This window comes from Streptopelia decaocto (assembly GCF_964273445.1).
Source record: "Streptopelia decaocto genome assembly, chromosome: 4".
Taxonomy (NCBI): domain Eukaryota; kingdom Metazoa; phylum Chordata; class Aves; order Columbiformes; family Columbidae; genus Streptopelia; species Streptopelia decaocto.
The window spans coordinates 46,922,359-46,943,273 of record NC_138658.1 but is presented as its reverse complement, the minus strand read 5'-3'; the positions used below and the strand labels follow the sequence as shown (position 1 = coordinate 46,943,273).

Genomic DNA, 20,915 nt, shown 5'->3' with positions numbered 1-20,915 from the left:
TAATGCATAATGGTACTAAAATAAATTCGTAATGGGATTTGGATGTTTCAGTAGCAAATTGTAAGCACCACTCTCGCAACCCACGTCAGTAGGAATGAAATGACTGGGAACACATTAAGAGAATTCTGCTCTGAAAGTGGAACCGGTCAGGGAGCAGTGAATTGGAGCATCTTGTAAGTATGTGGAAGCAACCTGTCCTGCCTAAACAAAACAGAACACAGAACTGAACTGACTAAATACACACATTCCAGGAAAGATTTTGCAACAAAACCACCAGTCTGTTATGTAAGAAAACATTTCTTAGGCCTTTATTTACAAAAGCTTTAAAAACAAATACCCTCTGTTATGCAAATCATTGGTTGTTTAAAAAGGACCAACCACCCAGTTACATCATCGTAACTCAATGAAAAAAGGTGTTTGATTTTTTGTTTTAAGTACAAGATAAAACAGAATAATTTGGCGAACATTTGGAGATTTCTCTACTATTGATTTCCGTGTCGAACACACACACGCGCGCGCACACACAGGCACCGTGTCGCACATTCCATCATTTCAGGCTAGTATTTAGCTATTCAATACCAAAAATCCTTCCTGCACAACTGCTCTGTACACATGCTATGCAGAGTTAACAACATACTTTAGGGTCCTTTAAAACAATATATCTAAAATATATTGCTAAGATATACTCAAAAATAAACTAGCATTACACTCCTCAGGTAACTTTATTAGCTATAAGTTATTTATATTTTGTTGTCTTACAACAAATATCTGTAACATCTGTCTTTGTAGCAACTACAAAAAAGCACGATTTAATTGTCCTTCTAATTTAATAATTCAATTAAATAGTATTTTTGCAGATCTTTGGGTTTTACCTTCAACTAAACCGACTTTCAAAAATCATCAAATCAAGTACGCAATAAATATGACTTCATAAAAAATATTTGAGGTGTACATGACTAGAATAAAAGCTAGGAAGTTAATCAAGGGTAGTGTGCCATTACAAAACTCCTCCTATTCCAATATCCTTCAACTCTCAGCTTAATGGCAAAAACGCTGAAGTCATAGCCGTTCTTTTCCTGAAGGGTGTAAAGCTGTTTTTTCAAGCTTCTTTCCCCCACCACAGAGTGGTTTTAAAGCAGCAGGCCAACCAGCAGTTGATGTGTGCAGGATGTGTCTGAAGATGACTGAACACTAATAAAATAACAGCAGTTACTATGATTTCAGTAGTTTGTTTTGCTTGAACAAACAGAGGTTATGCAACAAATAAGTGTTCTATGGGTTGAGATACCAAGGAAATACAGTGTGAAGCTGCTGAACTTGGCAGATGATTGTTTTCTAGCTGAGGGCAAAAGAAAAACTTCAAATAAAACAGAGGATCTGAGTCAGAGTCACTCTCTAAAGTGCAAATTTGATGGTCCACGATCTTGAATAGCTAAAACGCCTGCATACTGGAAGGAACAGACATGAATGGGGAAGTTAGTTACAATCAGTGCCAGTTAATTTGGAGAAGGGAGGGGAAAGAGACAAAAAACTCTAAGATCATTATAGGTATGTGTACCAAACTATTCATTATGATTTAGCTTTCCCCTTCTCTCTGCCACACTGATCCTATACATGCTTACAAATGGGCTAGTTACAAGGCCAAAATGTAACCCAGAAAATTTTACATATCAATATTAAGATCAAAATCTGTGATAGGAATAGTCAAGTTTAGTACATACAAAGGCAGAAAAGAAAGTGCGCTGAGAAAGGAGGAAAAAAAGCCTTATTGTCCAATGGGTTTGACCAGAGATAAAACATATATACAAGCACGTGGAGGTCAAAAAGACAGCCTTTCATTTCATGTCATGACTGTTTGTTGGCTTCTTCTTCATATGCGTTTCCTGTGCCATTTTGTACATAAGATGACCCCGAACCAAGCCCATATAAGTGGCCACAATATTTAGCATCATCAATGTGATCTTCAAAGAACATCTGAAGAGTTAAAAGAGAGAGACAAATTATTACAAAAAAAAAAACCAAACAAAAAACTCAGCTCAAATAGAACTATAGAAAGGCTTTAAAATGTTACTTTTTTAGTATAATATATCAAATCCCAAGGTGCAAAAGATGATATAATTAACATAATACAATCTCAGCATATTATCAAAATGCACTATATGACATGATTCTTTAATGTAAATCTGCCAAGGAATACCATCAGTCTTCCTGTGCCATTTCCTGATGAAACGGCCACATGCAACGTTTTTATAATTTTATGTTATCAGTTATCACTCCTTTGCAAGTGCAACAAAGATACTTCTCCAACTGATTTCTGTGGAGTTTCTCAGAACAGACATATGCTCAGCATCCATCATCAGTGCCTGTACTCCACCTACTCCTGAGCGTGGGGGTTTTCATCATACCCTGTCTTGGAACAGAGGTCTGTCCTGATTTATAATACAAGGGTCTGGTGGTGGGGAGGAGCAAATGTTTGAGCACAAAACACATTCTAGAGTTTAGAGAAATACAGAAAGATGCATTTCTACCTGGCTCCTCACAGTGTGAGACTTCATTTAAAAAAGAAACAGCAAAATTAAAATAAATTTTGTACTAAGACTGCCTTTATACCTTACAAGTCCTTATTCCAAACAGAACATTTCAGTGGAAGACATATGAAACCCCATGATATTGAACGACAGGGAACGACAGGGAACGACAGGGAACGACAGGGAACGACAGGGAACGACAGGGAACGACAGGGAACGACAGGGAACGACAGGGAACGACAGGGAACGACAGGGAACGACAGGGAACGACAGGGAACGACAGGGAACGACAGGGAACGACAGGGAACGACAGGGAACGACAGGGAACGACAGGGAACGACAGGGAACGACAGGGAACGACAGGGAACGACAGGGAACGACAGGGAACGACAGGGAACGACAGGGAACGACAGGGAACGACAGGGAACGACAGGGAACGACAGGGAACGACAGGGACTAAAAACTTCACAGCAACCCTGGCCATTCTTGTGGTTGACATTTTGAGTCATTATGAACATCAGAAATCTAAGGCAGCCAGAAGCATGCAGGAGCAGGGTGGACACTACACAATCTAAATGCAGAGGACTGCACACAGGCTGAAAACTTCTCCCTTTAATCTTTGCTCTTAGCAGCAGAGTCTGGATGGAAAGTTCTGTACTGCAGGAACTGAAGACCTCAACTAAAGGTTTTAAAGCCCACAGCAGTTCTTAAAGAAATAAAAAGATAGGAACACCCCAAACAAGCAGCTCTACTGTTTTAGCATCAGTATTTGAGTATTTCTGATTAAAAAAAAAAACAAACCAAAAAACACACAAAAAACCACATAGTAATTTTGTTTTGGCTGGTACTCAAAATCCCAGCAAGTTGCAACTCTTTCACAGCAATTAGTAACACACTAGCTACACATTCCTCTAGGAAACTAACTTGAAAGGCAGTATTTTAGGCATGATTATTATACACTTCCCTTTTCCCTTTATTTGCTTTGGATTTTGTTTCAGACAGAAGAGTGAGGTTAACACTTCCAGGTAGGTGGCAGTTAGCCACACTGGGCTGGGATCATACAGGAAACACGATCCTCTCTATTGCACCCATAGCCTGTGACCTGCTTGACCACTGCGACAGTTCGGCTGGGGCAGAACAGAGTGTTACAATGAGCAAAACAGCTCCAATCACAGAATTTATTTTTCACCTGCCATCTCACCAGTATCTGTCTGAAACTTGTGGTCATTTTATCCTTTATACAAAAGGCTGGATTGCAGAAGGTAGACCTTCAGCATGCAATACTAAACCTTATTAAAAGATGAGGTTTGCTATTGCCATCTGTTTTGACATGGTAAATGACACTGAATTGCTGGCAGAATGCCATGTTCAGATGCACTGGCATTTGACCAGTGCAACTGCTTTCCAGAAGAGGCCTCTTCAACATTTGTTTGTTCTGCTAATGAAATATATCCTAATACCTTCCTATTGTACTCAGACAAGCAGCAAGGATATGTGAAGCTTGTAAGACCCCATTTTTGTTGGTCAATTAATTCAAATGCAGCAATGTATAATCTTCTAGAACTGCAGCTAATCTGTGCTTTCCCCAATGGTGAGGAACAAATGCATAGACATTCTCCACAGCAGCCTGAAAGTCATTATTTAATATACCTGTGGCCTGCAAGTTTAGCTAGCAGTGGCTAGTTCAGATACTCTTTCCCTCCCCAGGCCTGTCACAAGCAGCAGTGCACACCAGCCAGATATTACACTGAGCAGAAGCTCCCAAAAAATTGGCTTGAGTATGGTCACTGAGAAAGGAGTCTGGCTCCAGCTGCTTTTAACTCACTGCAGCAGCCACCTAAAAATAGGTACCCGGCAAAACAGGGAAAAAAGCAACCAACCAAACAACAACAAAAACACCCACAACATGAAAAGCCAGGCACAGGCTGGAAACACAAAGCAAAACTCACAGGAGCGAAGCAGGGAATCAATAGTGCTGGTTCACACGCTAAGGAAAATACAGGTGGTCTTATTTTTGTCAAGAAATAGCGACCCCTGGAGCCCTTCAGAGACCTCCTTAAAATATAGCAGACTTATCAGAATCAGCAATTCCACTTGACTATCAGAGCATGTTACTATCATCAAAATAAAACCAAGGTGTCCACCTACTTCTCTCATTTTGAAAAAGGCCATTCCTGTAAGTAGAGAATCAGATCCTGCCTGATGCTGTGGTCCTATCCTTTCTAGCTCTAGCTGCTCAGCCACTTCTTGTAATCCACCCTGAAAAACAAAACACTTTTGTTAACTGCTGAAAAAAAATCAGAAAACTGAACAGCTATCTTTGGGAAAATCTGTTAAACAAGTCATACAACCTCAGGTATATTTTAACATTTGCACAGTAGCTGAAGCAATCATTATACTGGATAAACATACACCCAGAGAATCAAACTTTCAGTATCAATAACAGTATTAGAATTCTGTGTCGGTATTGCTTAAATAATCAGTATCTGTGACCAACAAAACTACTACTCCTTCACGTTTCAGCTTCTCCAGTAACTGGATGTCATTATATAACAGAACAATTCCTTCAAGATGTCAAAAGGACTGGCTATGCTGAAAAACAAAACCAGGCGTTCTTGTACTCCTTCTATTTGAATCAAAGTTTAAAAACATCGTTCTACAAACACAAGAATTCAAGTGCTTACAATGCAGTGCTCATACACCTCCACATGTTAAAGTATCTAGGTTTCCTTTGAAACAGACCTTTTTCTTTCCACTTACCTTTCCCCAATTAAGTTGAGGGTTTTTTCCACTTCTCTTCACAAAAACTGAGAGTACCCTTAAGTATCTAGAATACTACAGGTAGCCCAGGAAAATGTTACAAAGCAGGCATTTAGAAGAGAGGTGGTAAAGTCAAAAAAGGAAGAAAGTGTCCACTCAATCTCTGTAAGACATTCTACTCCACTTTAACGTTTGTTTCATCAGCTGCCATAACAGGATACGATAAAAATTAAAAAAAAAAAATCTATAATCTTGCAAGTAGTTTTCCAAGATACTAAAATCCAATGCTATAGCCAGCTTTTCTGTTAGAGATGTATATTTAACAGTCACAAGTGATGAAAACTACTTCTTAAAAAAAGTATATAAACATTCCACATACAAAAAGGGAACAATCTGACCCAGTAATTGCTTTGAATGTCAATAGGTGGTTTAAAAGGACAGATTTTGAAGCTGTAGCCATCACCCCAAAGCTGCAAATCCATCTGCTCTTAAAGGGAAAACTCCAGCTTTGAAGCAAGTTTTCTTCCCAATAAGCTTATGTGAAAAGCTATCCCCTTAACTGCAGAGTGGCTAAATAAGACTATTTTTGGTGCTGCCCAAAATGGTAATAACCACTATGTGCAGAAGCAAACCCATCAGAGGCTGGTTTGGCTTTACAAAGAGAACACAGATCAGTTGAAGGATAGACATGTTACATGGTAATTGAAATCTTTTAATGCTGTAAGCTACATGGTTAGCACATGTTTTTGTACATTTTTTTAATCATTAAGCCATAAAGCTACTGGAAATAGACTAAAGCACATGTATATTCTTTAACATCTAGAAATATCAAACAAACAAAGACAAAATACTTAGTGCTGCCATAACCTTTGCAAGGCAAGAATGTTGCACAGAGGCCATGCTTTTGAAGACAGACAGACTAGTATTCGAGTTCAACTTTCCTCGCCCACTTAACCTGTTTCGAGTACAGGAAGGGAAGCAAGAAGAGGCCAGTGCATAACAGTCAAAGTTACAACTCACAAAGCAAGAAAAATAAAGTCTGACCTGAAAATCAGATCAAACATTATAAAGATTCCTGTGAATCACACAGCAATAGGTTTAGGTGCAGGTTTTTGTTTTGTTTAAAGAGATGGAAGCTTCAGTAATAACATGCCCAAGTAACACCTACAAACCAACATAAAAACCTAGTACTAGTAAGGCTAGTCTTATTTTAGCTTGAGCAGCAAGAATACAGTTTACAGAAGTTTATGATAAGAGTAAGTCTATACACTATACAATTAAGCACTGAAGCTACTTTGTTTTCTGTATGTGCTTGGATACAACATTAGAACACTGCAAACATGCTGTTATTTAACTCACACTCAAAAACATGCTGAGGTTTGGTAGGCATAGGAAAAAAGTGCATCTTGGACACAAGCATGCTCTCTGCTCCAACACAGAGCTGTTAGAATTAGCAACAGCAGATGGGTCCAAAACCTTCCAAGGCACCATATTCTACTCCTAAAGTCTCTGCTTCCTCAAGCTGTGGTGAATCAGCAGCATCTCATCATCAGGGTCTGCTAGCTGTAAGACCATCTACTGTAGCTTCAAATAACTTTTAAGCAAAAACACTCAAAAATAAAAATCAGTGACTTTTACACAGCAGCTGCAAACTCTGGAATGCAGACTTACTAATGCAAAATTTACGGTAACAGCCACCTACAGAAGAATGCTTTGAAAATAGTGCTTTTAATGGTATATATTTATTTGTAAATATATCACACACCACTTATGCATGGAACTTCTTATTCTATAAATGCAATAATCACAGAATAAAATTTGCCTGTCTCTGAAAATTAATAGGCTATTGAGATTCTCTTTCAGGCAAGACTTCTGCACTCTAGATAAGAACATTTTACTCTTGGAGGCAAACAAGAAGTTCTTCCCAAATTTTCAGAGCATTGGTCTTCCAAGAAAAAGGCCACAGAATTATTTGCGTAACCACACAACCACACTCAACAGCAAATCCCGTTCAAACCTCATTTCATGGCACTGGTACCAGAGTTGATTGTTTTGTACAAACCTCTATATTAAAAGCAAGTTTCCAACAAGGTCTATAAATACACATTATTCAGAATTGTTACTATCAAAAGGTTTGGAATTGTGTACACAGAGAGAGTTTTAGAGAACAAGCAAGAGTTTAACCTGTGCTACATTAACACCTCAAGTCAGCTCCCAATCTGCATGCCAGTAAAGTATATTCATGTCCATTTAACTTGAGTAACATACTGTAAATTCACAGACTACTTATTTCAACAAAAAGAGCATCAAACAGCTTCCCCATCCTGAAGCATATTTCTCTTCTTAGTGCCAAAAACTCTTTTTTAGATGTGTGGGGGCAGGGAGTGCAGGACTTATAGCAAGTCAGTGACTTTCATATGAAAAATAACTTAGACAAATCAATAAAGGACAACTGCACAGCAGTTCAAGTCACTGCAATTTAATAGAGATTGAAAGTGACAGACATTAGGAGACAGCACATGCATGTTTAGAGTCACAGCACTGAATGTTTACCAATTTGTTTCAGACAGCTTCTCTCAGTACAGTCACCATCATTTCATTGTTGGCAAATTTGGAGGGGTAGGGTAGTCCACCTTCCTTTCCCTACTGTCATCACCAGTCTGCAGGCTAGGTGACAGGATGAAGGCCTACTGCAGGAAAGTTGACCTACATATTCAGTTCTGAAAAAAAACGACCCCTTGTTCTTAAGGTTTGCTGAAGTAAGACCTACAAAGTTTTTTCTTGTCTTCCAAAAAACATCAGTATCTTTAACAATGTAGGTTACACACAACTATGTCTTAATGAAATGACAGTAAATACAATCTCCTCCACCGCAAGCCCACTGGGAATGTCACATCTGAAATGGTGACACAGAACATCATTCTGTCACCTTTGCTACATCACTAAAGATGGATTGTACATTCCGTTCTCGCTAAGTGTGTCACCACCACTAAGATCCTGGATGCTTTACTTTGCTTCACCAGGAGTAAGAAAGTGAGGGCAGCTTTTATTTGAGGTTCCCCCCTGCTCCTCTTTTAAGACTCCTGAAGTTTATGAATATTTCATTTCTTCTTCTGGCCTTCATGAAAACTGTTGCTAAGATGTTTTCTTATACTTAACCACTTGCCTGGCTGATTATATCAATAACAACTCCAGATGAACACAGTTGTTATACTTTTCTTACTAACTGGAAGGGAGGTCTCCATTTCCAACATTAATTTGATTAACAAAAGGGTTTACACACTTTACTTCCCATACAAGTACGCTACTACTTAAAAGTGACACACTCTGTTGGTTTATCTTGGAAAAAAACAGGTCTATAAACCCCATACAGATCACTAGTTGAGCACGAGGAAGTGGCAAGCCATCCCCTGGTTAGGATTTGGTTGTACTACAGTCCGTTTTCTCTTTTGCCTGCAGGTTCACATTAAGAAAGCCTAGAGAATCAAGTCACTTTCCATAAAAGCAACAAGTCATTAATTTCCTCAGATGAGCGATGCACCTCATTTCAGCAGCAGTCCAGGCTCTTACAGTTCTTTGGCAATAAAGCTGTTGACAATCCCTGTAGCACCTTTCTTCCACTTGCTGTCTTCCCCTTTGCATACTTAGTTCCAGTTTCCATTCATTCTCCAGTCCAATAAAGTATCACAATCTTATGCCTGATAGAGTAAGCCAATCAGTAACCCCACCGGCTTGACATGAGAGCTTAGTTTCTAACACTGCATGTTTTTTCTAGAAGTCACACACTGTGCCTGAACATATGCTGTTGTTTCTCTTTCCTTATGGGGCCATCTGAAACATTCTTCATTCCCCTTCCCAAGATGCTTCCACAGCATCATCATTGCAATTCCCTTTGCCAAGATGACTGCAGTCCTTTAGCAGACTGTACAATGAGGAAATAAGAGTATATGAAACCCATCAATTCTAATGGCTCAAGAAGCAACAGATCAATTCCAAACATGGGTTTATTGTCTGTCAACAAAGACTGGGGACTATAAATAGAGTATCAAAGCGCTATTTTTAACCACTAAGCAGTTATTTTTAAACAAACAAACAAATCCTATGTGCGCTCCTGCGTGCTTCTGTCAATAGCCTTTAATATTAAATATACAAATGTTGAGACAACAAGGCTGTTCAATAGATATTATGGAAGTAAAATACAGAAATACAGAAAATACAGAAAATAAGTATTTTTAGCAGGAAGTACTCTCCAAACCCAAAATTTTTTCTGAACCATTAACAGATTACTTACTTTCAGATTTTTGCAACTCTTCATGAGATATTTTACATCATAGATGACAGGGAAAAACAATCGTAGTATCTCAAAGAAGTCCAGCTCTTCTTCGGGTAAATTAGAATTTGTCAGGATTTTGATTAGATAGCCAAAGTCATATCCACTGCAAATTAAAAACAAAAACAATGTAAGGAATAACTTAGAAGCATTCTTCTCACTTCCTGTATCAAGAGTTTGTTACACATTGACAGGACATTTTGCTTAATTTCAATGCAAATGACTCTTAGAAAAGACTAAGCCTCAGTGTAAATGGCCCCATTGCAGCTTTCAGGGAAGACATTTCAATTTAGTCTCAATAAGGCCAAGTGAAGAAGCAAAACCAGATCTGCCTAGAGGAGCTTCTCCAAATCCTGAAACAAGGTTTCATCTGAAAACAAGAACTTAAACTAAAAAGACTCCTAGCTGGTTCCTTTGACAGAGACTGGAGTTTCTCACTACAAACTGAGTGAGACAGAGATACCTGTACAGTTCTTCAGTTCCAAAGGCTTCCCAAGTTTCCAGAGTTGAACACCTGTTTATGCCCAAAGGCAAGTTTCACCCTCAGCAATGAAGAAGAGCAGACTGTCTTTCAACTTTCCCAATTAAATCAGCACACAGACAACTGAAAACTTTAACATTTTGGATACTACTACACCTTTTGGAAGCAAGGACAGAGTAAGCTGAAAAATTATGTATGTGTGCATGTAAGTCAGCAGAAGGCAGTAAGGTAACTGAGCAGTACAGGTTTGGCAGAAGTAACTGAGGTATTGTATGTAATTGTGTGTCTAGTGAAGAGAAGAGTTTGGAAAGACTTCCTTCTCAGTACCTTGATTGAAGAAAGAGGACATAGCAAAGAGGTTTGGCAGTAAAAGGGGAAATCATGTACTTTTACAAAGAGCTATGAGAGGAAACAAAAGGTTTAAAGCATAAGACAGACAGATGTCAGGTATTAAGCACCACAACAAAAAGCAGTGATGACTAGTTGTCCTTTTCCCTAGGAAAGCAGATTATCTGATCCATTCTGATCCCTTGTACTTGCAGGATTGCTCATACACGTACACACTGGACTAGATGGAGAACTGAGACGTTATCTTCTTTGTTACTAAGTCTGCATTGAACAAAATCAGTTCCTAGACTTCACTGATGTGCAATTTTAAAGGTGTCTGTACTAACAAAGAAGAGGAGAACACACAGCAGGGCTGCGTCTGTTGAAGGCTACATCAGTTTTGCTGCTTAAGGAACCTTAGCTTATAGCCGAGAGACAATTCAAGTGAACAAGCAGCCACCACAGACTCCAAATTCCCAGTTTAAGACTTTGTGTTTGTTCTTGGTTACATGAGGATGACACTCAAAACCTGGAATTTGGCAACTTGGTAAACATTGACTTAGATCTTTAACTGAGAGATGAGCAATACAGAAGATATATCAGTTAAAAGCACTGTACTGCTGATCCTGTGGATATTTAGCATCCACAAAGACTAGTGACTTCTAACGCAGTCTCAAGGCTTCACTTACATACTCAATGTAAAGAGGCTTGCTTTTTGTACCTTTTGTATATGATGGGGTTTTCTACATCATCTTTATCTTATGCATTTCTAGACAGAGAGTAGAAAATCTTGAACATACTAGGAATGAATGGACCGTTTGCTGAAAGTCCATTACTACAAGATATACAAAAGGTACGGGCTACTGCAGCTCTCCTGTGGGGGTTTCCAGTGCTCTTAACAGGAATTTTGTGTTGAACGAATCCTGTGCTGCATCTGGTGCTTTGAAGCTGTGCTGGCAGCACTCCAACCTCCACAGCAGCAGCCACTGGCCAGGGAGCAAAGGAGCCAAAGATAAAGAAGGATTTCAGCCGAGTCTTACAAAGTAAAAACCTGTAGTAGACTTAGCAAAACAGTAGCTTGGCCACTTAATTTTATTAGATCACCTATGAGGGAGAAAAAAAAAAAAGTTTTAAAAAATGGTGGGGAAGGCTTTATGAGTATAAAGCCCTCTACAGAACAAGAAAGTAAAAAAGCCACATTAGCAAAAAAAGCTGTTCAGAAAAATGCAAAAAAGACTGTTCAGGATTAAGGACCCTTATTCCTCTACAGATTAGTGATCTTATTAACCCACTGAATTCCTGACATCTGCCATACTTGTGGCTCAAATATAACAGCCATATAAAAACTTGCAAAGTGAAGAAAACTGTATTTGCCCCTCTCTTCCTCAAAATAAGTCTGTTTGTAACTCCCTTCTTCTTCAAAAAAAATTATGCATGACTGAATTTCTAGAACACAGATGCTCTTGAACACTTCCAATTTCTATTAAGAAGGAAGTACTGTAAGAAAAGTCAAGATTTATTTACTATTTGTATTGAGAAGGAGCAGGTTATCATAAAATTCTTCATTGAAATTGCAGATTAATTATATATATTTTTTTTCCACTGGAGATTCTAGCAGATTCTTTCATTCTAGGATCCTCATGAAGAAAAAGGGAACAGGATATCTGACCAGGGGATTTAAGAAGCATGATCACCCTTCCATTGCATGACAGCATTCAGCCCAATACTTGGTCCTGGATCCTAAGCATGGGTTAGTTTTAGTCAACTCAATCAAATGATTTTACACACTCATTAAGTTCCAGCTGCTTACTCTTAGTCCCACCGTGCTTCTAGCAGTCATCACAAACCACACTTTACTAATCACAATGCAGTATCAGGACACTTTATATAATCTTTTTAGCATACTTTGGAGGGGTAACATGCTCCAGTGACCCAAGCTCACACAGACATAAGAACCATCACTCCAATTCAAGACTAAGATATATATATTTCAAAAATTTTTGAGTGGCCACAGCTGAATGCTAACAGAAGGCTAAGAAAGTCCTCAGTGAGCAATGATGCAATTAAAAAAAAATTTTCTTCTAATCCTCCGATGGGTAATTAGTGGTTGGTTTATACCCTAAAGCACACAGCCTTCCTTTCCTTAAAAAGCTTTCACCATTTTTAATATAATCACCTAAAGTTACTAAATGCAGTTAGCCACAATCCCTGGAGATATACAGCAACATAAGCACTCTTACAATCTTTTTTTTTTTTTCTTTTTTTCACTGAACATAGGCTGTAGACAACAAGACCACAGAAAAGATCAAATCAATTAACAATGAACTCTATTTCAGAGACTGTTGGTGTTTGAGTAAACCAAAACCTGACAGGGCTGAGAAAGCTTTACTTTGTGTTATAACTGGCTAACAGAAACGAGCCAACAGATTAAATTTTACTAAAGTAAGTTACACACAATGATTACTAAAATACAATAGCTTGGAACTTTCCAGCTTCCCCAAAACATCTGGGTTAGGAGGCACGATTGCACAGAGCCCCCAAAGATAGATTGAGGAGGTTGCACACAGGTAGACACTTAAAGCTTCAGCAGATCACTCAGCTGAACATCCACAAAAACAGCGTTTGAGCTGTTCCGTTTTACAGCTTGTTAAACTGTCAAGCACCCACATCTCCCTTGACTGACAAGAATCAGAAATTCAGGGCTTCCCCCTCCTCTCTCATCAACTCAAATACTCTCTAACACACGCACACATGCAAGATTTGATGGAGTTGCTTATGAAGTTGCAGTATACAAGAATCAGTGAAAGTGCAAATGTTCCTTCACTCGTGCCTGGCAGAACTGCAGGTCCACAGATTTGCCAACAGGTCAGAGTGCCAAGGCAGCTAAATCAAATGCAGAGATAAAAATCATGTAAAGAAAAATCTCTGAGAAGCTAAGAGCTTCAAAATAAACTATGCGAGAGTTAAAGAAAGCATTTTAAGGAAAAAGAAGCAACAGCACAGTCAGCAGCTATCAAGCACAGCTCTTTCAGTAGTCAAAGAACTACTGCATGGAGAGCCTAAACGGAACAAATATTCAACTGAGCTGTCCCCCTGTTTGAGTTTCCACTGACAGAACGTAATCACAACCAACCTAAGATATATTTAGAAACAGCTGTTTACTCTTCTTTGTGGCACATTTTATGTGACCCCTGTTCATTTATAGCTTTGTGCAATCTTAGCTTCCTCAGAACTTCACCCACTACTCCAGGGTTTTGTGCTCAAGATAACATCAACATGCTCTGTGAAGCACAAAAGCCTTTAAACACCCTCTGACTCAAGTAGAGTTGTGGATAACCAGTGTTTGACAAATACGTGCTGGAATAGCTGTCTTCAGAGGATTTCTAAAGACATTTTCAGTGAAGTACACAACAGAAACTCATTTTAGCACAGATGAAACTGAACCTTAGTAAAGGCATTCCAAAAATCCTTCATAACCTACACTAGTACAAATGGCATTATTGCACATAGTTTGCATTACATGTTGACCAGCATATTAGTCAGGAACCACACACAATCAATATAATTATGCTTTAAAAAGAATACTTCGTATAGAAATTGCTTGGGTATTCTTTTGCTAGGATAGCTTACACTGGGCCCTTGAAGTTAGAAGGCAATATCAGAAAAACGCCATTTCCTAGTTGCTTTTACAAGACAGCGTCTGTTGATGCACTAGTTACATGCATAATATGCCTCCCCTCCCCTTCTCCTGAACCATCCAAGTTATTCTACTGTAGTCAAGTGTAAATCACAAATATGTATATAAGGGCCCATAATAATGGGTTTAAGAAGCTGAAAGAAATTTAATTCACTAATTCAGTCTTCGCAGTTACGTTGACACAGTTCATGGCATTCTTATTCTAGTATTTTTCCCAAAGGTGCTACCCAAGTAGCAAGATTATTTTGGAGTCATACTGTGAGTCGAGACAGCTGCAAGTGGAAGATATAGGCAGATTAGGTGACAAGTGTAATCAGAGTATCCTCTTTTTTTTTAACTGTCTTTTCTCCCCCACTCTGGCTTTTTGGAAAGACAGTCTAACACTTGCTTTCTACAAAGCAAGTCAAAATCACGAGTTCTGCAACACGCTTTTATATGTAACTTTCTACTACTGTTTTATACTCCTTGCTGAAGAAATCCTTAATTTTTAAGGTGTAATCCTTCTGTAATTTGATGTGCCTTTCTTTCCTCCAACCTCCCCTCTAAGATTTAATACTTACGCATAAATAAGTCAAAGTTTTTCTGTTTGAGGTTTTGTTTTTGTTTTGTTTTGGGTTTTTTTTGGGGGGGAGAGTTATGTTTGTTTTTGTTGTTGTTGTTTTCTTCTCTAATTTCATTATCTACATACTACCACCAACATAGCACATGCAATAAACAAAAATAAAGCTGTAAAGAAACTACTAGTCTCAGCTAAAACATTTGCTGTACCTTTTTTGACTTGCTTAGCAGCCAGAATTTAAGATGTCAGTTTGGTGGCATTACACAGCAATAAGCCTATAAAGCCCCCATTGCTTCCAAAAAGTGCAAATTATCTCTGGCATGTAGTTGACTATACAATGAGTATGGCATAAATTTTAAAGTGTTAAATCTTATTAACACCAGAATCTCTTTCATATCTTGACAGATTCATAAAGATTTAGCATCCACATTTCTATTTCATTTGGAAGATGAGTTCCTGCTATGGCATAAAAAGTAAAATATATTGATTACTGCAGCTAGAAATAAGGCTCATCAGGGTTCTCCTTCCAAGATGAGTAAAGCTTAGCTGCCAAAGAGATTTAAAACAAATTTAAGAGTGCTTTATAAAACTCCTCACTGATAATTCTACAGCCTTTCCCATGGGCCAAACAACATTAGCTCAAGAATTGCTTAGGAATAGTTTGCTTTTACACTATTGTTACAATTATTACTTGCATGCGTGATTTCAAGAGATAACAATGCCACCTGCTGGCTTAGGAGTTCCATTTTTTTTTTTCTGGTTTACAGTTTTCTGGTTACAGTGTAAACACTAAAAATAAAACACCAGCACCACCCTGTACACTCTGTTCTTCTGAAAAAGAATGGCACTATAGATATTACAGCAGAAATAGTTTTTTAAGACTTACTGACAAGATGTGTGCTATATATACTATAAGATGTATACCACTTAACACAAGATGTGAAATCCAAGGTCTAGAAGTCAATAAACAAAATCAAAAACTCAAATACTTCACTGCAGAATTTACCTGTGAAAGGAAAGCCACTTGACTCCTTCACACAGTACAACTCCTGATGTCATAAGCAGTTCTGCAAAGTACTGTGTCTCAATTCCTTCTTCCTCATGCTTTTTAAACTGGATACCAGATGTCGTCAACAGTTCAATGGAGTCCTGGGCATACATATCTTCTCTAAAAAGAGAGAGGAAGCAAGCTTTCAAAACCTACAAACCTTGGTGATCAAAAACCTAGTAACGTGGGATTTTTTTTTGTATTCATTAACAAACTTAACTTTGTTTGGTGTTAATTACCATTTCTCATAGCTTTTGTTAACCTTCACTAGCATTTCATCATTCTCAGTACCTCCATTCATGCCTCCTTCAAAAAAAAACACCTAGTTCCTGCTGCTCTTCTAATTATCTAGAACTCCCCCCTTTTGCAAATCTACAGAGGAAAGTGAATGTATGAATACAAGTATATTCTAAATAAGATTAATTACTTAAACTGTGACAAATTGAATAGTTGGAAACACTAATATCTGTTACATTATGGAATTAAGAACAGTAGGCTCCAGATCGTAGTGCTGCTGTAAGTTCTGTATATAGTATTTGCCACACATTTCTTGAGATTTAAGCTTATGTAAATGTTTAGACATACGCTTCAAAACTTCCTACTCACTACAATTGAAAATACATTCTCCAACTAGTCGATCCTTAAAAATCAGATAACCAACCATTTTCTTTCTATATGACCAACTTCAAGTTGTCTTTAAGAGCCATATTTTGAACATAAAATGTAATGGGAGAAGAAAAAAAAAAAATCCATGCCTTGCCTGAACCCCTTTTATCCCTGTGTTTATTCTCTTCACTGCTAAAATTTCATAAAATCATAAGTATTTTCTCATTAAATGGATAAGGCTTTTTTTCTGAAGTAGAATATCACCATAACAAAGACATAGAACAGTCAACTGAAAATAAAAATCAAATGTGGCTCTAATCGTATTCTACAAAGTGTCTTCAGTGTATAGTTTTCAATTTTCAACCAAAACACAAAAATAAAAGACAACCAATATATCAAACGCGACTGCTAGATTCAGTCATAGCCTTATATTCCTTATTCCCAATAGCACGTCATCATTCATCAGAACGTACAGATACATTCTCAAGATGTGTTGTATCTTTTTTCCTTCTTCCCACAGCTGCTCATTAGTACTCCAGCTTTAAGGCATCAATTTGCCAACACCTGTCCATTTCCATAGCACATTAAAGAACGCATCCAAAACAAACATGCCCATTTTGCAAAAAGTTTTAATTCTAGCTTGTTGCTCTGCACTAATCAGGTGGATAGTTAGCTTAGAGAAATATTTATGCTCTTTAAAAGCACACTGTAACAAGATCTGGCTGGAACCACACACAAAAAAAAAATTACCTTCTAGGAACAGCCAACAGCTGTTTTGCTTTAGGAGCAGAACACTTGGCACAGTGCCACTTCCCAAAAGGAAGTTTAGAAACAGACAAAAATAAGTCCTTTCTCCACCCCGTAGGAAAAAAATATTTGTGTTTCATGCAACACTTACTTAGCTCACTTTTTTGTATAAAATTCCCCCCCAGTCAACTATTAACAAGTTAGCTAAGTGACTACCTAGATCTTGGCTTACTAAGCTGTCTTATCTATGCAATATCTAGCACAAATGGATGGAAAACTACTTTTGTTTTCAGATGTTTGACATTAAGTAGACTATGAAGCTCAGAAAATGAATAAAACATAACACAGGTTCTTCTCAGATCACAGTTTGGAAGCTATTAACTCATTCCTCCTCCTCTTTCTCTCATACTTAGCGGGATTAGTCTATTCTTCTATAAAGACAATGGATAACTTCCACCCTGCACTTACGTGACTGGCTAAGTTTAGAGGTACCAAAATATCAAATCTGCCCTTCTTTTGCTTTCATGAGGTGCTTCAAACTAAACAGAGCATGTCACTCCTCAGACTAAACTGATTAGTGACAAGCCACAGCACTGCTTGTTTAGAAAAGTAGAAAGATCATGAAAGACAGCAGCAGTTTTTTCTTTGTAAGAACCCTGATTACTTTGAAAACAAGTCTCTATCTGCAGAAAAAAGGTCTTTTCTCCAGACCTTCTTTGTAGGCTGCAGTTTTAATTCGCATATATTAAGTTTTCCAGTTATCAGCTTGTAACACAACTGAAAAAACAACAACAAAACCACAACAAAACAACAACAAAAACAAACAAATAAACAAAAAAACACCAACCCACAAAACAAACAAACACACAAAAAAACCCAAACAAAACACACCATTAAAAAAAAAAAAAAAAAAAACACAAACAACACCCCTCCCCCCCGGCCAAAAAAAACCCCACACCACACCAAAACAAATAAACCAACCAACCCCACAAGCCTACAACACGTGTAAGTTTGATAAGTGTTTGCACCAATACTCAATTCAAGCCATACAAGAGCCTATCAAACCAATTATGTTTACTTCAAGAAAAAAAATTCAGGAGGCTAGTCACCTTATCAACTACCTGCTAAAGATATAATTAGAACTCTACATTAAGTATCTTATCACACTGGAAAAGGAAAGTACATAATACAATTCCAACAGATAATAAAAATTGGCATGCTTTTAACCAGCACCTCATACGAGATAACACAGAACAAAAACCTCCACAGGAGTTACGCTCTAGAATCAGTAATCCTTTTCAACTTATTATAAAAGAAAATTCAGATACAGTATCTTAATACAATAAGTTGCTTTCGAAGCACAAGAAAAGCTGCTACAGTACTAAAAAGATGACAGAATTTTATCTATAACATTATCTAGAACCTGTTGTGAGCATTTTAACCAGAATAATATTTTTTAAAGAGGACAGAGCACAATTGCTTTAGACTTGCTAATAGCATCTATCATAATTCTCTCGGTCACTTCGGTAACTTTACAATTTTTTCTTCATGTTCATATTTTCCATTAAAAATTTGCAAAGAAACAACATGAGACTTCTCACTTAACTAGTAAGAGTTAATCCAAGCTTAGATAAAAGCACGTTGAAATGCTAGATATGAAAATGCAGGGCTAACTCTTGCAATAAGCATAAACGCATCTTTTTAGAACTTTTCTTGGAATTGCTTAGCATTTTTGACCAGATTACCAACAGTAAGACAGACTGCACAGAAGTGAGGGAAAAAAAGCACACGTCTAGCCAACAACAGTTTTCCTCACTGTAAAGCATCTACAGTATTCCCACCACACACATAACAAGACTTGCTGTTACAGCTTTCACAACCTATAACACATTTTCAATAACAGTAAGTCAGCAACATACATTTATTAGTACAGACATTTAACACTTACGTTAAATTAAATTTAAAATTAAATTGCCAAGTTGAAGTTCCTGGAGGGTATTCTCCTTGCTCATTCATAAACGTCAGTCCTAGTTGAATTATTTTTAGCAAGTCTACATTGCAGCGTAGTAACTGGTACTGATAGTCTGCATTGCTTCTGAATTCTCCAATAGGCCTTGCAACTACGCCTGGAAATTCTGTATCCTGTAAGAACAGTATTAAAACTTCAACAAAAGGCATCCAGAAAAAATTTACATCACTCATTCTTCAAAAAACATATTTCAAGCATCTAACAGTTTAATAACTGAAGAGTACTGTAAGTTTAGCTTTTAAAAGGTAATAGATTAGGATCCTAATGTTTGTACACCATTAATTCAACATTTAGAATCCATTATGCTTTCAATGAAAATGGATGAACAATTTTATAGCTTTAACTTACTGACAAATCATGTTTTTTGCAGTAACTTGCTAGATAAAGATCAAGTGCCCACTTACCATAGCTACATAGTTATACTTCCGTATAACCTGACGAATTTTTTTCATCTCTTCATCCAAGTTACAAGCCCAAACTTCACAGATTCTTTGGCTATGGTCTACAGTAGCTGCTGGCATAGTGGGGTGCTTTAGAGACCATACATCAAAAGCTACACTTGACTGAGGAGCAGTTTCATAAAGATGACTTCAATTACTTATATTTTTAAACCTAAAAGACAAAGAAAGTATGAAGTATAAGTTTTTATTCTTCACGTATCTGAAAAAAAAATGTTTAAACACCAGGATCAAGCTTTATTCTTTGGAATTCCATAAAAGAAGCACAACATAACCGCCAAAAACATGTGAATTTCAGCTATTTGAGTTTAGATTACTATTCAAAACTAAAACCCCATTATTCTGTTCGTAACTTTCTTGCACAAAGCCAGAGAAACTGGGGAGGGACACTAGTTCGACAACAGATATGGTAATTCAGCGTTATTCCTCCATGGTTTAGAAGCTACATTCCTGGGGACACCACGGCTGCGTGCAACACGAAACGAAGCGGCAAAGTGACTCTGAGCCTTACGCCAAACCCGGGGACACTGCGGCCGACAGAGAGCCGCCCAGGCAGGCAATCTCCTTCGGCAGGAGAAGTTTTTTTCAGCTCGTACGGGCCGCGCTAAGCGGAGGAGCGGCGCGAAGGGACTAAAGCGCGGTCCGACAGGCTTGGACCCGCGCCCCGGCTGGGTTTCCGGGCGCCCTCTTACCCGTACCAGGCCCTGGAAACAGCCCAAGGAGCCGCAGAGCCCGCCCGGCGAGCAGCACCCCTCGGCGGGTGCGATCGGGAAGGGGCCGCCGCGGTTACTCCCCGCCCCGGCCGACCCAGCGCAGGGCGCTCCCGGGCCCGCCTCCGGCGGCAGCCGCGCAGCCCGCGAAAACTGCACCCACCGCCAGCAGCCGTCAGGATTGCCGTTAAGGTCGCGGGCCCGCCAAGGGGCTGCCGCGGGCCCGAGCGGCGCACAGCCAGACCGAGGGGAGAGGCTCTGGGCTCCCTGCCCCCGTCCGGCTCGCCGCGGCCGCCGCGCCCGCGCCCCCGCCCCTCGCTCGCTCGCTCACTCACTCACTCACGCTGCCGGGCGGGCCGGGCCGGGCAGGGCCGCGGCGGGTCTGGCGAGGTCCCGCGGCGGCCCCGACGCCCCAGAACCGCCAGTCGCCGCACGAGACGCAGGAAGCGCTGCCCCCGCCGCACAAAGCCATTACATCATCGCCGCGCGCTGCGGCCTTTCCCCCCTCACCTCTGACCGACGGCGGGGGCGCCAATCGCCGGCCGGGCCACCCCTCCTTCGCCCCGCCCCGTCTCCTGTCGGCCGGGCGCGCCACTCCTTCCTCCGCTCTCCCACGGCACACGTCACGGGCGCGT

General features: G+C 39.2%; 1 protein-coding gene across 4 annotated transcripts; it reads right to left on the bottom strand.

Annotated features, from left to right (window-relative positions):
* Window positions 1-279: 279 nt before the first annotated feature.
* On the bottom strand, window positions 280-20,878 carry CNOT7 (CCR4-NOT transcription complex subunit 7). 4 transcript variants are annotated; one of them, XM_082050704.1, is made up of 7 exons: window positions 20,791-20,878; window positions 19,517-19,724; window positions 19,032-19,225; window positions 15,689-15,850; window positions 9,580-9,724; window positions 4,677-4,787; window positions 280-1,974 (listed from the first exon to the last, which is right to left on the bottom strand). In XM_082050704.1, exons 2-7 carry the CDS (start codon window positions 19,631-19,633, stop codon window positions 1,846-1,848), a joined length of 858 nt encoding a protein of 285 aa, XP_081906830.1. In that variant the 5' UTR covers window positions 19,634-19,724; window positions 20,791-20,878; the 3' UTR covers window positions 280-1,845. The 4 variants fall into 4 exon arrangements, with proteins under 4 accessions (XP_081906830.1, XP_081906828.1, XP_081906827.1 ...); XM_082050702.1 differs by lacking the exon at window positions 20,791-20,878 and adding an exon at window positions 20,616-20,778; XM_082050701.1 differs by lacking the exon at window positions 20,791-20,878 and adding an exon at window positions 20,620-20,778.
* Window positions 20,879-20,915: the final 37 nt, after the last annotated feature.

Bases quoted from the DNA above. Each gene is read 5' to 3' on its own strand.
- CNOT7 (XM_082050704.1), bottom strand. From the start codon at position 19,633: ATGCCAGCAGCTACTGTAGACCATAGCCAAAGAATCTGTGAAGTTTGG. The intron at 19,226-19,516 runs GTAAGTGGGCAC...CTGTTCTTACAG, and splicing joins AGTATAACTATGTAGCTATG to GATACAGAATTTCCAGGCGT. The intron at 1,975-4,676 runs GTAGGTGGACAC...TTAACTCTTCAG, and splicing joins CCTTTTTCAAAATGAGAGAA to ATGTTCTTTGAAGATCACAT.